The sequence below is a fragment of the Oryza brachyantha genome, chromosome 7 (genome assembly GCF_000231095.2).
Source record: "Oryza brachyantha chromosome 7, ObraRS2, whole genome shotgun sequence".
Taxonomy (NCBI): domain Eukaryota; kingdom Viridiplantae; phylum Streptophyta; class Magnoliopsida; order Poales; family Poaceae; genus Oryza; species Oryza brachyantha.
This window is the reverse complement of record NC_023169.2, coordinates 8,285,113-8,301,287: the sequence shown is the minus strand read 5'-3', so window position 1 is coordinate 8,301,287 and position 16,175 is coordinate 8,285,113. Positions and strand designations below refer to the sequence as shown.

Sequence of the window (16,175 nt, the reverse complement as noted above, 5' to 3'; positions counted from 1 at the left end):
ATTTCAATATTTTTGCCGATTTAATCCTATGTATTTATTCCTCAATTTGAATTTTTTTTGTTCATTTTGTTCTTACTATATCTCGATTGCTTGCAGAAACAAAGTACTCTCGTGTTTGGCTGATCATGTATTCGATAGGTTCACGACTGCCTCTGGAGTTAGTGTAACAATTGCTAATGCGCAACGTCCTTGGACAATTGTAGCTAGATCGCTAATATCGCACCATCTAATCGACTTATCATTTGATCGAAAGATATATCGAGACACCGTAGTGCACATCAATAAATGAACTGATACAATAGATCTTTTCATATTGTCAAGATGTTTGTTCGGAACTCTAAAAGCAACGGAGGAAGTCCAAGTAATCTCGAGATGTTTAAGGACTCTGACGAAGCCCATAATTGAGTATTTATTGTAGCCCGCATATATTATTAATGGAAATTTCATTGCGTGTACAAATAATAGATATCCCAGGACATCCCAACTACTACTTCCATTTTTAAATAAAAATAAAATTAATATTGGACTGAATGCGACATACTGTAGTAGCACGAAGGCGTATCCACAGATTTGTAGTAGTATCATATTGTGGAATTTAGGAAGTAGTAGGCAGGCAACAGATGGGTTTATTCCATCGTCTAAAAGACTAAAATAGTAGGCAGGCATGAGGGCATCACGCGTCCACCGAAACTGCAGATGGCGCGGTCTGCAGGATGGCCTTGCCTTGGCTCTCTTCCTTCTCCTCCGCCGCCTCGGCCTCATATGCGTCGCGTTCCTGGACCCAGAGCTCGGCGTACTCGCAGTCTCTGTACTGCTCGAACCACGGGCCACCGGACGTGTAGTGGATGGCGCGCGGCGACGTCCCAGCCACGTCGGCGGGGTCGACGCGGTTGTGCCCCACCAGGAAGTTCCACACGAACGGCACCTCGCCGATGTCGGCGTCGTCCAGCCACATGAAGCGGTGCAGGTACGCGCCGCTCCGCGTGCTCACGGCCTCCGGCGTCAGCGCGGCGCGGTTCTTGGGGTGGCCGCAGTTGAAGAGTACCATGGACGACCAGTTCTTGCGCGGGTACGCCGTCTGCACGGCGCCGTCCATCTTGGTCGCCTCCTTGGGCGTGTAGTCGTGGTGCACGCACAGCGCCGCGAAGCGTGGGTCGGCCAGGCGCGCCAGCTCCGCGACGTCGGCGACGAAGAGGAAGTCGCAGTCGACGAAGACCGCCCAGCCGCGGTAGCCGGCGAGGTGGGGCGTCAGGAAGCGGGTGAAGGAGAACTCGGTGCTCTCCGTAGGGCCGCGCTCCCGCCAGTACAGCCCCGCCGACCGGAGCTCCTGCTGGACGATCGGGACCACGGCAAGCGGCACGGAGGAGCGCCGCAGCAGCGAGCGCCGGCACACGCGGTACGCGATGTCCTCGCGTGAGTCGTACCCCACGAACACGCGGAACGGCTCCGCCGCCGGTGCCTCGTCGGCGCCAGGGCCAGTCACGACGACGTCGGAAGCAGGAATGGCCTCCTCCATAACTGTTCTGTACACACTAACAAACGTGCTGGCTAGATAAGCTGAAGGTTGCCAATCCCGGTGCTACTAATAGGCTGTGCTAGTTATCACTTATCAGTTATTCAAGCTGGTCGCTATCGATGCCGCGTTTTTAATAAGAGCTAGTGTGTGGATCTAGCGCTGGAAAAAGGATAACAATGCATATATTAACTTAAACGCCAACAATACACTTGCACCCCTGTCTTTTCAATTTTGCTTATGATCATAAATCAAAATTTTAATTTTTTATTTTGAATTTGAAGCTGATTTTAGAGTTTTTTTATCATAGTTTATTTTTCAACCTTGACTTTTTAGATAACTAAGAACACATATATAAAAATTTTATTCACAAATTAATTTTTATTTGTAAATATGCCGTTTAGATTTTTTTTCCCTTATATTGTTGGAGAAGCACCAGTGACGTGATAGCTTAGCCGTGGAGGCATCATTATTTATCGGCAATTAAATTATGGTGTTTACAATACTACATTTATTCCAAAATATAAACATTTAATTTCTAAGTTGTTTAGCATAAACTACGGAGGTGCTAATAGATTCACTTTTAGTCACTCAAGCGATCAAGTTTTGAATTTTAAATTATTTAGATTATCTTTCTAAACATATGATTAGCTTTCAAATAATTGAAATGATGAAATCACGAGAATTAGTGCATGGTTATATTGTTGCATAGAATTAGAGCAAGGTTAATAGAAGAGGTAACTACTAACTCTAAAATTTTTACATGTCATTAAGAGTTATAATATGCATAGATGAGACTTATATAATACTACGTCGTGTATGTATGGTCCACCTCTCACACACAATGTCTTGAAGTTTACGCTATAATTAGCACAAATCTATAGTCCGTCTTTTTTCTCTCCTTTCTTCTCCTTTTAGAGTTCCGCACACATCACTTGTTGTATTTGTTCTTAAATTGTGCCACAAAATTAAAGTCCTAGAAATTTTTATATTTTAGTAGAGACGGAGAAGAATTTAGTGGAGGTATGGAAGCTACCGCTGATCTCTGCCTCTTTCACAAGAAGGAACTTAGGGTGTGTTCTTTCTTGCTAAACAATTTAATGGTATAAACGATGAAAATAACAATTATAAACAGCCAAATGATACATTTTGTTTAAAGTAATCCATATACAAGTTTATCATCCTACCTTTTTAAAGTAAAATTTCACCTATTATTTTCTAGTTTTTCTTCTATAGAAGCCTAGAGCATCCTCTAGAAAAAAAATATTTTTAACAATTCCAATTCTTTTTTGTATTTCTAATTAATTTCTTTTCGTGTTTCTAATTCATTTTATTGAGGTACATATTGCTCTCTTCTGTGGAAAAAAAAGTACTTTGAACAATTCCAATTTGTTTTTTTATAGGTGGTCTCGTATCGTAAAGCAGCGTGAAATATTTTAATATTTCCAAAAGCTCATTTCCCTTTCAGTCCATAGACCAGGTACTACACGAGCCCTCTCCCTCCACACATAAAACCAACTCGCGTGGTTCACCAGTTCCACCAAAAACCTACTATTAGTGTTATTTGTACTGTAAATATTAGTCTTTTTTCATTCATTGATTTTTCCTATATAAATAAAGTAGTTATTGTACGTATTAAAGATTTGCTTCATTTTATTCCACGCTTCTTCCTATAGCGTGAAATTAAAAAAATGCATATTTTTAACACTTCCAGCTTCTTTAACTACCGTACTACCTCCTTTTTTTTTTTATCGATGCAGTCGATTTTTTAATCTACATTTGACAATCTATCTTATTAAAAAAATTAAATAATTATAAATTATTTTGTTATGATTTGATTTATTACTAAAGTAACTTTAAGTATAATTTATAATTTTATATATTTACAAAAAACTTTGAATAAGGCGAAGAGTCAAGCACAAATCCAAAACTCAACTATGAACAATATCGAGATGTATTCTCTAATAAAATGTGTATGTGTGAAGCGTCATTGATAACTGAAAGCTATATTTCGTCGGTAGTTGGGCGCCCATGCCCCCTCTGTTTCGTGTGTAAGCTACCATTGCTGTTCGAGCGCATTTACGTACACACACTATGCATTCGCTTATATTATTAAGCCATAATTGAATTAGATATGATTTTTTTTTGAAAAACAAAAGTTCTCCTTCTCCACACATCTAGCACGCCCCCCACGAGGCCGCGAGCGATGTAGTAAGAAATTGTGGCCATGCTTTGCGCGCCCAAGCTGCGCATGGCGACGCAAGCGGGAGGGACCAACAGCGCGGTCGCTAGCGTACGTGGTCCTGTCGTGTAAACCACCAGCAGGGTAGGGAAACCAGCAGAACAAGCCGCGTTTAACTTTTCGATGTCATAGACTCATTAGAGCTTACATGTTATAGACAGCGAGTGGCAAATATATTATTTTGCCAATCTTACTAATGTTTATAATAGATTTGTCACTGCACCCATATGTCATAGACTCATTAGAGTCTATATGTCATAAACAGCGAGTGACAAATATATTATGACCACCGGTATGAGCGGCAAAATGTTAAATTTCCGAAACACCTGCAGGTGGTGCTTGGCTGTGCTGATCGCTCCACAGTTGTCGTCCACCGGGTCCGATCCTAATCATCAACAACACTAGTGTTTCCTATTGACCCATCACTTTCTCTTTTTTTTTTCTTATATGTTCGTTTCTCTCATTACATCGCAATTCGCAAGCTGTTATTTGCGCTGAGATCGTAACTATTCTTTGTATCTGTGGAGGACAACATTGGTGATAGAGATACTCGTTGATAGAGATACGCCAGATCTCAAGCGATGCATTAAACAAAAATCATGGATCTATACGTTTATTTTATAAGTTATTAGGGCATGTGCAAATGTGACTCTAATGAGAGGGAATGAGAAGATAAAATCTGTTGTCATGCCTACAGTTGACTCTTAGCATTTATTAAAGAAAATTTTTTGCATGAGGGTGTATAAAAAAAAACTAACGTAATAAAAATATTTTATTGAATTAATAAAGAAACCACAACTGACTTTACCTTTATACGTATCATTATAAAATAGGTTTTTATTCACGATGGACTCTATCATTCAATATGGCATGGATCTATATGATCAGTGGATCTCATTTTAAAGATCTTACATATATTTTAGCCATATATATAATCCACAGCCTTAAAAGCCAAGAATTTACTCTACGTTCGTTTAGAATGGTTGAGAACTTTTCCACGTGCACTTAAAACGATAATGACTCGTTAGCAGAAAATGATAAATAGATTGATATGTTTTTTCAAGACACTTTCTATAGTCTTTTTTTAAAAAAACATGTTGTTTTATACTTTGGAAAGCGTGTGCACAAAAAACAATAGATATAATTAAGTACATATAAGTTAGGAAACTAGTCATTTGAACATTATCTTAAAATATGAGGCGGTGATTGGTTGACTTTTAAATGAAAAGGCCAAACAATACATTTTGAAATAAAAAATAATTTGTAAATAAAACTTTTATATACATATTTTTAGCGATTTAAAAGCCAAGACTGAAAAATAAATTTTGATAAAAAAACTCCTAAAAATCAACTTTAATTTAAGATTGAAAATTTAAATTTTGGCATATAGGAATAAGTAGAAGCGAAAAGACGAAATTGTCGGTCTAAAAACAAAGATAACACCTGACGAAACCTCCATCAAAATTTTGCGAAAACTTGACTTGTAAGTTGTACGTGGTTGTTACTTTCTTCAACATAATAATATAACGTTTGAACTCAGATCGATCCTTTTGCTAATTCAAGTTTACTTATATTACCGCTAGCAACTGATCGAGACTAAGCTTATAACCTCGGAGAGTAACGAAACGCTGTCAATCGTTAGTCACCGGCAAAACCATCGGCCGAGGGAAAAAAAAAACTTCTGTACACAGGTCCTCTAGATCCATAAGATTTAGAGATTACACTAGCTGAACAGGTACGAAATTTTTGAGCCACTGTAACATGGCAGCGAGAGATTGGTTGCAGCACATGGAAAAAATGTTCTCATCGACATGACGGTGTTCCCTTCTCGGTTGCATGGATCTGCGATTCTGCGAGAGGGTGAAGTGGTAGGGCGTCGGTCGGCGCGATCACCGCCCACCCCACGAGGAGCGGTGTCGGTTGCTTGCCCGACTCACCCTCGGAAAACAAGTGTCTGGACAGTGTGGCTCTAGCTACGGTTAACAGTAGTTTTCTCTTGTACCAAATTTTTTTTTTCGTCAATCTCACGTATATCAATATAAAATAAAAGTAAAAAATTCTCTACTTCATTAAATACTATTTCGATATATTTATTTTCTACTTTCATAAACTATAATACTGTAGAAAATAAATTTATTTTAGAATAGATAACATGAGACAAAGATAAAGTAATTTTGGAATGGATTGAACATTAATCATAATGCAGCTCGCATACGACACTACAACAAGTCTTTAATTGTTGTATTGATATTTAATTGTTGTATTGATAATAGTAGCAATCGTAAGACAGCTTACATATGCCACCATACCGTTCTTTATCTGCCGAGGTCCCTCGCTTGTAGGTGTGGCACTGCTTCTCTCCCAGGTCAGCTTCAGTACCTTATCGTGTTTAGTACCCATTTCGTTTTGTATTTTAACATATCTTTTGATGTTTCTAAATTAAGGTCCTAAAATTTGGTGTAGAGATATTTTTAACACAAAACAAATATGCTCTAAATATATATAATAAATTAATTTCATGTTATAAATTTTTCTATTTTTTATAAATTAGTTAATTTTTAGAAGAATAATGAAAAAAAAGGTTATAGATGTCATCCTCAACTTTTCGCTTCTACTTTTGCTTATAAGCAAAATTTAAATTGTCAATCATAAATTTAGAGTTGATTTTGGCGTTTTTCATAGTAACTTTTGTACTCTTTACTTTTAGATCACTAAGAATATATATATATATATATATATATAGGAAAATAGATCCTACTACTAGGTGTAGCTACTTCCTACACGTCCATGATGAAAAACATTTTCATAACTGTTTCTGCTCCCGCCCAACAGAAAGTATAGACACTATTAAATCTCATGTGAATGATACAACTACATGTATAGAGTTTATACTTTGTATTGAAGGAGAGAAGAAATATATATAGATGTGTTTCTGCACCTTAGATGTAAAAGAAGTAGCTATATATATATATAATTTTATTTAGAAATACGTTGTTTAGCTCTTTCGCTGAAGAACCAAACAATTACCCTGTTACCACTGTCCTCTGTTTATGAGTCACTAAGGGTAGAGTTAATCGAACTCTATCATGTACATGTTACAACTCTAATTTCTATCCGGTAACCAACCACGTTCTCATCGACACAAATTATTCTAACAAAGTTTCAGATGGCAGAGCGAAATTATTACCGGCGTGGTACCATCCCAATCTCCTGCGGCCTTATTTTTTCGCTTCTACTTATGTTTATAAGTTAAAATTTAAATTTTTAATCTTAAATTTAGAGTTGACTTTGGAGTTTTTTTAACGAAAGTTTATTTTTCGTCTTGGCTTTTAGATCATTAAGAATACATATATAAAAATTTTATTATAAATTATTTTTTATTTATAAACATGCCATTTGGTTTTTTCTATGAAAAAATTGAAACAATCACCCCCTTGGTTTTCTCAAGCCATCATGTCACCCCATCTTGATCAATTATCAAAGTACATTTTTTTTGGGTTTCGCCGCAGTTGTTATATATAAGAAAACCAATGATCATGGAACTTGGTATTTGGGAATTCAATCGATCCATCCTTGGGTGCCTAGAAGGGCACAACATGGGTGTTACCGTGTTAATGTAGACTACAGTGGGTCCAGTAATCTGCGCCATCTTACTGGTCGTTTCGCACTCCAGCTAGGAAATAAAGAACTGGGCAACCTGCAATTGCCTATTGTAACGGAGCAAGATGCCAAGAAAACAGGCACAAACATTTTCATCAGTCTATTGGATATTCACGCTTTTTTGGTATATATCACCTAAAGAGTTATTAAAAAATTAAATTAGTATGAGATATATCATTCCACAAATATTAAAGTTTAAATTTAACTTCTATAAATTGTAACAAAAATAATAAATTTAATTATAAATATGTGCACACTAGTTGTGGTTTACTTTGTTGTTTTTATTACAACTTGTAAAAGTCAATTTTAGAATATTTTATATCATTTTATATTTTAAATTTTGTTAACTATTTAAATGATGCGTAAGAAAAAGATAGATATACAGCCCAATGATGAAAAATCCATGTCTAGAAAACAGCAATGAAGCGAGCTCCGAGTCATAACGGTCACAGTGTCACACCATGGCTCCAGGGCCACTGACTCTGGCCGTGACTGTCCTAGAGCAATACCACGTCTCTCCAACTCCGGCGCCGGCGCCCGGTCAGCTACGGTCTCTGCCGCTCACGTTCTTCGACCTAGTCTTCTGGGACTTCCCGCCCGTGCAGCGCCTCTTCTTCTACGCCAGCGCCGATCTCTCCGACGTCCCCGACTTCCTCCACAGCAAGCTTCCCCTGCTCAATGAGTCCCTGGCTGCTGCGCTGCACCATTTCTACCCCTTGGCCGGGCGGTTGCCGTGCAGGATACAGGAGTGCGCGTCGCCGGAGGTTGTATACTCGGACGGAGACTCCGTTCGCCTGACCGTCGCCGTCAGCCGCGACGACTTCCAGGACCTCGCCGGCGACCACCCCCGCGACACCGCGAGGTTACGTCCGCTGCTGCCTCCGCTGGCCAAGCATGGCGGCTGTCATCGGCCGTCGCAGGACGTGCTCGCCGTCCAGGTCACTGTGTTCCCGGGCGCGGGCGTTTGTGTGGGCACGACGCTGCACCACGCCGTGGCCGACGGGTCCAGCTACGTGCACTTCTTGAAGACGTGGGCCGCCATTCACCGCCTCGGCGACGAGTGCAGGGAAGCGGTGGTGGTGGGCTACACTCCCCCGCTGTTCGACCGCGGCGTCCTGCGAGACGACACCGCACTCCGGGAGTCGTTTATCCACGACCACCGGCATCTGGTGGAGTCCGGCGACAGGAGGCTCGACGAATGGGACGTCAGTCGGCGGCCAGACACCGTGCTCGCGACGTTCAGGTTCACGGACGAGCTGCTTCGCAGGCTGGGGAGGCACGTCGAGTCGGATACCTCGGCGCGGTGCTCGCCGTACGCGCTGGTGTGCGGCGCCGCGTGGGCCGGCATCGTGCGCGCACGATGCGTCGGCGGCGGCGGCGACGCAGACGACGACGGCGACAACGCGCGGTTCGGGTTTGTGACCGGGTGCAAGCCACGCATGAGCCCGCCGATACCGTCGAGCTACTTCGGCAACTGCCTGGGGCTGTGCTTCGTGGAGGCCGATCGGCGATGCCTCACCGCGGCGAGCGCCTCGGCGGCCATCTGGCTTGTCATCGCGGGGCTCGCCGAGCAGGGGCGGGCACTCCGGGACGCGCGCGGCTGGGTGCGTGGAGCGCGGGAGTACGCGGCGGCGCGCGCGGTGACGGTCGCGGGTTCCCCGAAGCTGGGCGTGTACGCGGCGGCGGATTTCGGCGCAGCGTGGGGCGGTCAGCCGCGGAAGGTGGAGATAGTGTCGGTCGAGCGCACCGGCGCGCTGGCGCTGGCGGAGAGCGGGGGGCGCAACGGGGACGGCGGCATCGAGGTCGGGCTGGCGCTGCCGCGTCTGCAGATGGAGGCGTTCCGCGCGTTCCACGCCGAGCTGGTTGGCCTGCTTCACGCCAATGACGTGGCCACGCCGTTGCTGCGAGAGCCTAAATCATGAGATTAATTATTTGCGTCGGAGCACGTGGGGGATGGTGAATAGGCTCACCATTTCCTTGTCTACCTATTGGATTGGGATCATTTTTAAATTTGTAGTTTGATTTTGTTTGGTATGTGTCCGTACTTATCACCACGTGACTATGGACCCCAAGGACGATGTTGACAGCATACAGAGACATGTTGCATACTCCTATGTTTTAGTGTTGAGTGGCCTCCGCGTGAAACTGTGAGCGACGTGGAACCTTGAGAGACCACATGCATGCTCTACCTCATCCAGGCAATGGCGCAACCACGGTCTCTTCGAGCCTAGCTCTCAAACTGAACACTGAAACTACTCATACCATGCCTCCACACACCAAAATACTATACCATTATGGTAAAAAATCAATTTAAAACTATTCATTGTATAGAAAAAAATTCTATTCTAATGACGTTAACAGCCAAGAAGGCTCATGGTTACGGTTGCAATGGAAAAAATTAAGAACTAATTAACCAATGGATAAATCAATTTATCTATAACAAGAAGCAAGGTTATGAGATGAAAGTAGCTTAAGATAATACAATTAGCATACAGTTCAGAAGGCTCAAATTGAATGTTAAAAGTATATGTTTGTGCATTTACTTAGGTTGGATTTGACTCCTTTGAGGATTATACTCGTTACAAAGATTTAATTGATATATTTCTCTTCATCTACGATTCAAAACATGTTCTAATTAGTAATCAAATACTAACAAATGGTATTATGAAAAAGGGAATGAAAGAAAAACACTAACCGGCTCTTCTTGTTCTTGGTAATCAAATTAAGAAGGGGAAAAAGAAGCCCGACGCCTCCACGGCTCTGCCCTCCGCGTCGATCCTGCTGGCCGCTGCCTACCGCCGCACGCCCACCAACCTGTTGCTACCGCTGGCTGCAGCGCACCCGCCAGCCTCCCACTGCTGTTAACGTCAGAATTTGGAAATAACTGTTAGAGATTAAACCGTAATTAAAAGACCAAATCGGATGGGAAACAGGGCAATCGGATAGAAGACCAAAGCGGAGTACAACTCGGATTCAGCCGATGGAGTTTGGATCGGACAAAAATGGGAGTCCGATTGGGCCTGTGAACATTGCAGATAGAATCGGAAGTAATTAGAGTCTGTGTAAACTAGTTTGTCTATATGTTAAAGTTTGTTTAAGATTTTATCTCTGAATTAGAGTCTGTGTGTAATAGATTAGTTATTAGATACAGATCTATATTTGGTTAGGTTAGTTATTTCTCGAGGTATAAATATAGCACTCCGTAGCTTTGTAAAATCTATCTATCAATACAAATCAATTGCTTCCGGCGCATCGCTACCCTCTTCATCGAGTTTTCAACACCGACAGAACTTGGCACCTGATGCCGGGCTGCATCGTCTTGATCTCCGGCAGAGGGGTAAGTCCTACGTTCCGCCGGCCAAGGTAATCGTATCAGCTCGATTAGAACCGTTCGGTTTGGTCCGATCTTCTAATTTGGTTGTGCGATTGCTAGTTATCTTATCAGCTTTAGCTTAGATCACTTTCGTGTCTTGAGTTGATCTGGTCAACCAATTTGGGTGATCTACGTTGGTTTGATATTTGCTATTTGACATATTCAATCTAATACTGTCTCGGTTCAGTCCGATCTAGTAGATTTCGTTTATCAGATGGTTTATATCAGATCAATGTATTTCGCTGATCGGTGGACATATGATAGACTACATGAAACTCTTGGTTTATGGTAATGGAAATAAGTTTTGTTGGCATTATCGATGACAATGACGATACCAGCAGACTCCATTACACAAACCATGAAGAAGTGGCGGATGAAGCACCATATAAGGTATCGTGATATATAACAAATTTGAGTGCAAGCATAGTATATCTATCATATTATGGTAATGTTAATTTAATTATCATTTTGTTGTATAACAGTTAGATGATAAAGTTGTCCAAACTTTGATAGTTCCTCGTGTTGGAATGACTTTTGAATTAGAGAACAAAGCATATGAGATATATAACACCTATGCTGGAAGATTTGGTTGAGAATCCCAAAGAGCTAGAACAAATGTCAGATCTGATGGAACTATATATCAAAAATATCTAGTTTGCAGTAACCGAGGACAACGAGAAATTAAGTCTTCACATGATACTACTAGAACCCGTGGTGATGGTCACGGGTTCGCCAAAGCTAGGCGTGTACGCGGCGACGGATTTCGTCGTAGCCTAGGGCGATCAGCCCTGGAAGGTGGAGAGAGTTTTGGTTGAGCGCACCGGCGCGTTGGCGCTGGTGGAGAGGGGGGTCTAATCGGTGGCCGCTGCATACGGAGAGAGAGCACGGCGATTCTTTTCCTTCTCTCTCCTCCCCTCTCACGTACATACATACATATACACACACATATGCACACAAACACGAACTTTATATAAGTAAACTTTCGGAATATAAACTTCAGGCATATAAACTTATATATATATATATATATATATAAACATTATACATGTATACATATATACTTTATGTATACAAATTTACCCATATATATCTTTATACATGTAAACTTTTTGTATACACAAATATTATAGGTATAAACTTAAATATGTAGACATCTCTATACATATAAATTTTTATATGCAAACTTTACACACATAAAGTAAAAAAAGTTATCTATTTTGGGAGTGTTCGCTCGGAGAGAACTAGGGCGAACGTTAGCTAATTAGTCTTTTCGGGCGGAGAGCGGGTGCGACCCGAAAAGGCTAATGCGAGCACCGCGTGACCGCGCGGCACTGCCGGCCCAACCACGGCCCACCAACTTAGCAATAGACATTTTTTTATTTTTTTCTATTACTTTATAAATAGGGGTTTAAACTTTATAGGTATAAAGTTTACATATATAAATTTATATGTATAAAGTTTTTTCTGTAATAAGTATATCTATAATTTTTTATGTATATATAATATTTTGTATTTATGTAGATTTTTATATGAAAAGTTTGTATATATGTGTATATGTATATAAAGTTTATATGTATAAAGTTTACATGTATAAATTTATATGTATAAAGATTTTTCTATATTAAGTTTATATCTATAATTTTTTATGTATAAAGTTCTTTACTTTATGGGTACAAAGTTTACATGTATAAATTTTTACTTTATGGATATAAAGTTTTTTTACTTTATGGCTATAAAGTTTGCAGGTATAAAGATTTTTCTATACTTAGGTTTTTATCTATTATTTTTGTGTATATGTAATTTTTATATGTACGTATGTGTGTATATATACAAAGTTTGCATCTACAAAGTTTATGTGTATAAATTTACATGTATAAATACATGTGCGTATATATATATATATATATATATATATATATATATATATATATATATATATATATATATATGAAAGTGTTTCTGCACTTTAGACGTGAAGGGAGTAGCTACATTTGTTAGTAGGATAGAGGCTTCCTATCTATATATATGACAAGACTAATACACGCACCCCTCTTAGTATAAGCTGTTTTATGCACCCTCGTCTTTTCCTAACTATCACCTCCACCTCCCCTCCCTTCCTCCTTTTTCCACGCAGCCACCTCCCCCCTCCCCCCCTCCCCCCTCCCCGTCCTCCTCCTCCCCTCCCTTCCTCCTTTTTCTAGGCAGCCGCCTCCCCCCTCCCCATCCTCCTCCTCCCCTCTACGGCGCTAGCAGCCTCCCCTCGTCCTCCTCCTCCCCTCCACGGCGCCAGCAGCCTCCCCTCCCCCCTCCCCCATCCTCCTCCTCCCCTCCACGGCGTCGGCAGCAACCTCTCCTCCCCCTCCCCCATCCTCCTCCTCCCCTCCAAGGCAGCAGCACCTCCACCTCCTCTCCTCGTCCTCCTCCTCCCCTCAAAGGCGGCAGCAGCAACCTCCCTCCCATCCTCCTCCTCCCCTCGACGGTCGCAGCAGCAACACCCCACACACACTGTCCTCCTCCTCCCCCGCCCTCCCTCGATGTTGTTACTGCATAAAATTTTTGTTACTGCAAATTCAGGATTTGTTTTACTGCATAAATAATTCTGGCCCCCTCCCTACCACAAATTCAGGCTTCGATCTACTACATAAATTAGTTAGATTACAGAAAAATTACTATTTTGTGTTTCTGCTGAAAACCCCAGGATTTCCTCCCTTTTGTGGTTTTGTGTTACTGCATGATAATTATGTTACTGTAAAATTTCATGCTTTCATTGCTGAAAAAATAAGGCATTTCAGGGTATTATGATACTACATGAATAGTCAGGTTACTGTAAAAAAATTATGGTTTATGTTACTGCAAAAAATTCAGGATCACCCCTTCCTAATTGAGGCTTTGTGTTACTGCATAATGATTATGTTTTTACTGTAAAAGTCATGCTTTATGTTGATGCGAAAAAATTCTAGACATGAACGAAGTGTTTGAAAAAGAAAAAGAACACACGATAAGGTCAATGAGGAAGAAGACGAAGAGGATCTTTTGTACTTAAACTAGTTTGATTTAATTTTTTTGTACTTGTTATTCCAGACATACACTTATAATGCTATAATGATAATGCAATGTTACTGCAGATCTGCTACATTTTGTGCTCTGGTTGGTTCGTTGATTGCAATATTATACAACTATTGTGATGTCTGTTACTGCATATACACACATGTTTTACTGCAAAAATGTACATATGTTATAGTGTACTATGGAAAATTTTGGCAGAATTCCTTGTGCAGATATGGACATCCAGAACAGACAATTAGTGGTAAAATATACAAGGATGTATGATTAAAAAGAATCACAATGTTACCACTGTTACTGCAGATATACACATGTGTTGCTGCAAACATATACGTATGTTACTACATATTATAAAATCAATTGATGTCTCTTACTGCATATATTTGTACTTGTTATTCCAGACATACACTTATAATGCTATAATGATAGTGCAATGTTACTGCAGAAATGTAATATGTTACTGTGTACTATGAAAAATTTTGGCAGAGTTTCTCCTGCAGATATAGACATCTAGGACAGGCAATTAGTGGAAAAATGTACAAGAATGAATGGTAAAAAAATCACGATGTTACCGTTGTTACTACAGATATACACATGTGTTGCTGCAAACATATACGTATGTTACTGCATATTGTGGAAGCAACTGATGTTTGTTACTGCATATATACACGTGTGTTACCGCAAAAATGTGCATATGTTACTGTATACTATGAAAAATTTTGGCAAAGTTCCTCCTGCAGATATAGACATCCACGACAGGCAATTAGTGGAAAATATACAAGAATGAATGATAAAAAAATCACAATGTTACAACTGTTACTGCAGATATACACATGTGTTGCTGCAAGCATACACGTATGTTACTGCATATTATGGAAAATTTTAATAGAGTACCTCTTGAAAATATGAGCATCCACGATAGGCAATTAGCAAACACACACATATATATACTAGAAAAGTGCTCGTGCGTTGCAACTGGAGAAATCTAAACTTAATTCATAATTTCAACATCAATTTAAATAATAATAAAAGTGGTCGACGTTCGGTGTCAGCAATAAACTTATAGGGTGGTTACCAAGCTCGAAATTCGATGGTTAAGATGAAGAGGGAGGCGATTTACCCAGGTCCAGGCTCTCGACGTGGCGAGATAATACCTTACTCCTGCTTGGCGATTGTATTCCTCAGATGAATTTCCGTTGCCCTCAAGAGGGCACCCCGTACCCCTTATATAGTGGGGGAAGGGTTACAGATATGATAGAGTCCTAATCTAGTAAGACTAAGATTTATCCTAATTTGGTTACGGCTCGGGTTTGAAGTACACGGCATGCAATCCGGTACATACCGGACTCCTAGCCGACACCGTACAGATATATTCTTCTTCCTATTCGGTACCCCGTTGACCATACGTATTTGTATAGTCTCCGGATACCCCCGGTATAAGTATCCCACAATAGCCCCCGGAGTCGTCCATAGCAACGTAGGTTATCTGTGCAGATCATTGACCAGTAGGTGTATCATGGCGCTATATGCTTGACATTATCCGAGTGCTTTTGAGGCGCTCCCCGAGTGCTTCCCGAGTGATGCCGAGTACTCTGTGATGATTGTAGAGGTTGTGGAGGACTCCGAATGGAAGCAGACATTAGGTGCATCGAAGATGCACCTAATAGGTGTAGCCCCCGACTCTATGCTTAAATGCATAACAATTAAACATAGAGTCATCTATGGACTGTTACCCAAAAGGTTTCCTCTCGAAGTTTTCGAGCTCACCAACTCGAGCTGCACTGTTTCAAGTGCTTCCGGACCCGAGTGGTTTGGAAGTGAGTTTGTGCCATGTTTCCCCAGACGTGCAGCGCTTAGCTATGTTCTGCCCATGGGATAGGTTGCGCCGACTGGCTAAACCGTTACAGCCGAGTAGTTAATACCGACTTAATTCGGATTTACTCAAAGTTTAGGCACAGGCTAAAGAGCGCAATTAAGTGCCATGGGTGATATCGACTGACGCCTGCCCGAGTGCGGCCATGAGCCCATAACATAGGCGTTCCGTCGATTCCCGATTTGAAGGAAATTACGAATTTCATATTATCGTCATAAAACTCGCAACGTTCCTTAGGAATAGCACGGTACCCATTATGCCAGCACCGAAAATTTCGGTCCACCTTGCCCGCATGGGGACATAACGATACTTAGCCTGGTAACGGAATTTTATAGCCGTTAGGCCCAGCAACAACCCATTTAAGCTTCCCGTTACTCTGCCTGTTCATCTTCTTCTCCGCCGCGCTAACCACTATAGCCCTAATTTGCTCCAGCAATCTCGCGCTCACCGA

At 41.1% G+C, this 16,175-nt stretch overlaps 2 protein-coding genes across 2 annotated transcripts; one reads left to right on the top strand and one right to left on the bottom strand.

The window, feature by feature from the left end:
* Positions 1-347: 347 nt before the first annotated feature.
* LOC102713791 (protein CDI-like) lies at positions 348-1,578 on the bottom strand. Its single transcript, XM_006664896.3, has one exon. The coding sequence runs from the start codon at positions 1,514-1,516 to the stop codon at positions 674-676; it is 843 nt and encodes a 280-aa protein (XP_006664959.1). The 5' UTR covers positions 1,517-1,578; the 3' UTR covers positions 348-673.
* Positions 1,579-7,833: 6,255 nt separating this feature from the next.
* Positions 7,834-9,581, top strand: LOC102713513 (phenolic glucoside malonyltransferase 1-like). The gene has a single exon (XM_040526106.1). The coding sequence runs from the start codon at positions 7,877-7,879 to the stop codon at positions 9,335-9,337; it is 1,461 nt and encodes a 486-aa protein (XP_040382040.1). The 5' UTR covers positions 7,834-7,876; the 3' UTR covers positions 9,338-9,581.
* The last annotated feature ends 6,594 nt before the right edge of the window (positions 9,582-16,175 follow it).

Bases quoted from the DNA above. Each gene is read 5' to 3' on its own strand.
- LOC102713513 (XM_040526106.1), top strand. From the start codon at position 7,877: ATGGCTCCAGGGCCACTGACTCTGGCCGTGACTGTCCTAGAGCAATAC.
- LOC102713791 (XM_006664896.3), bottom strand. From the start codon at position 1,516: ATGGAGGAGGCCATTCCTGCTTCCGACGTCGTCGTGACTGGCCCTGGC.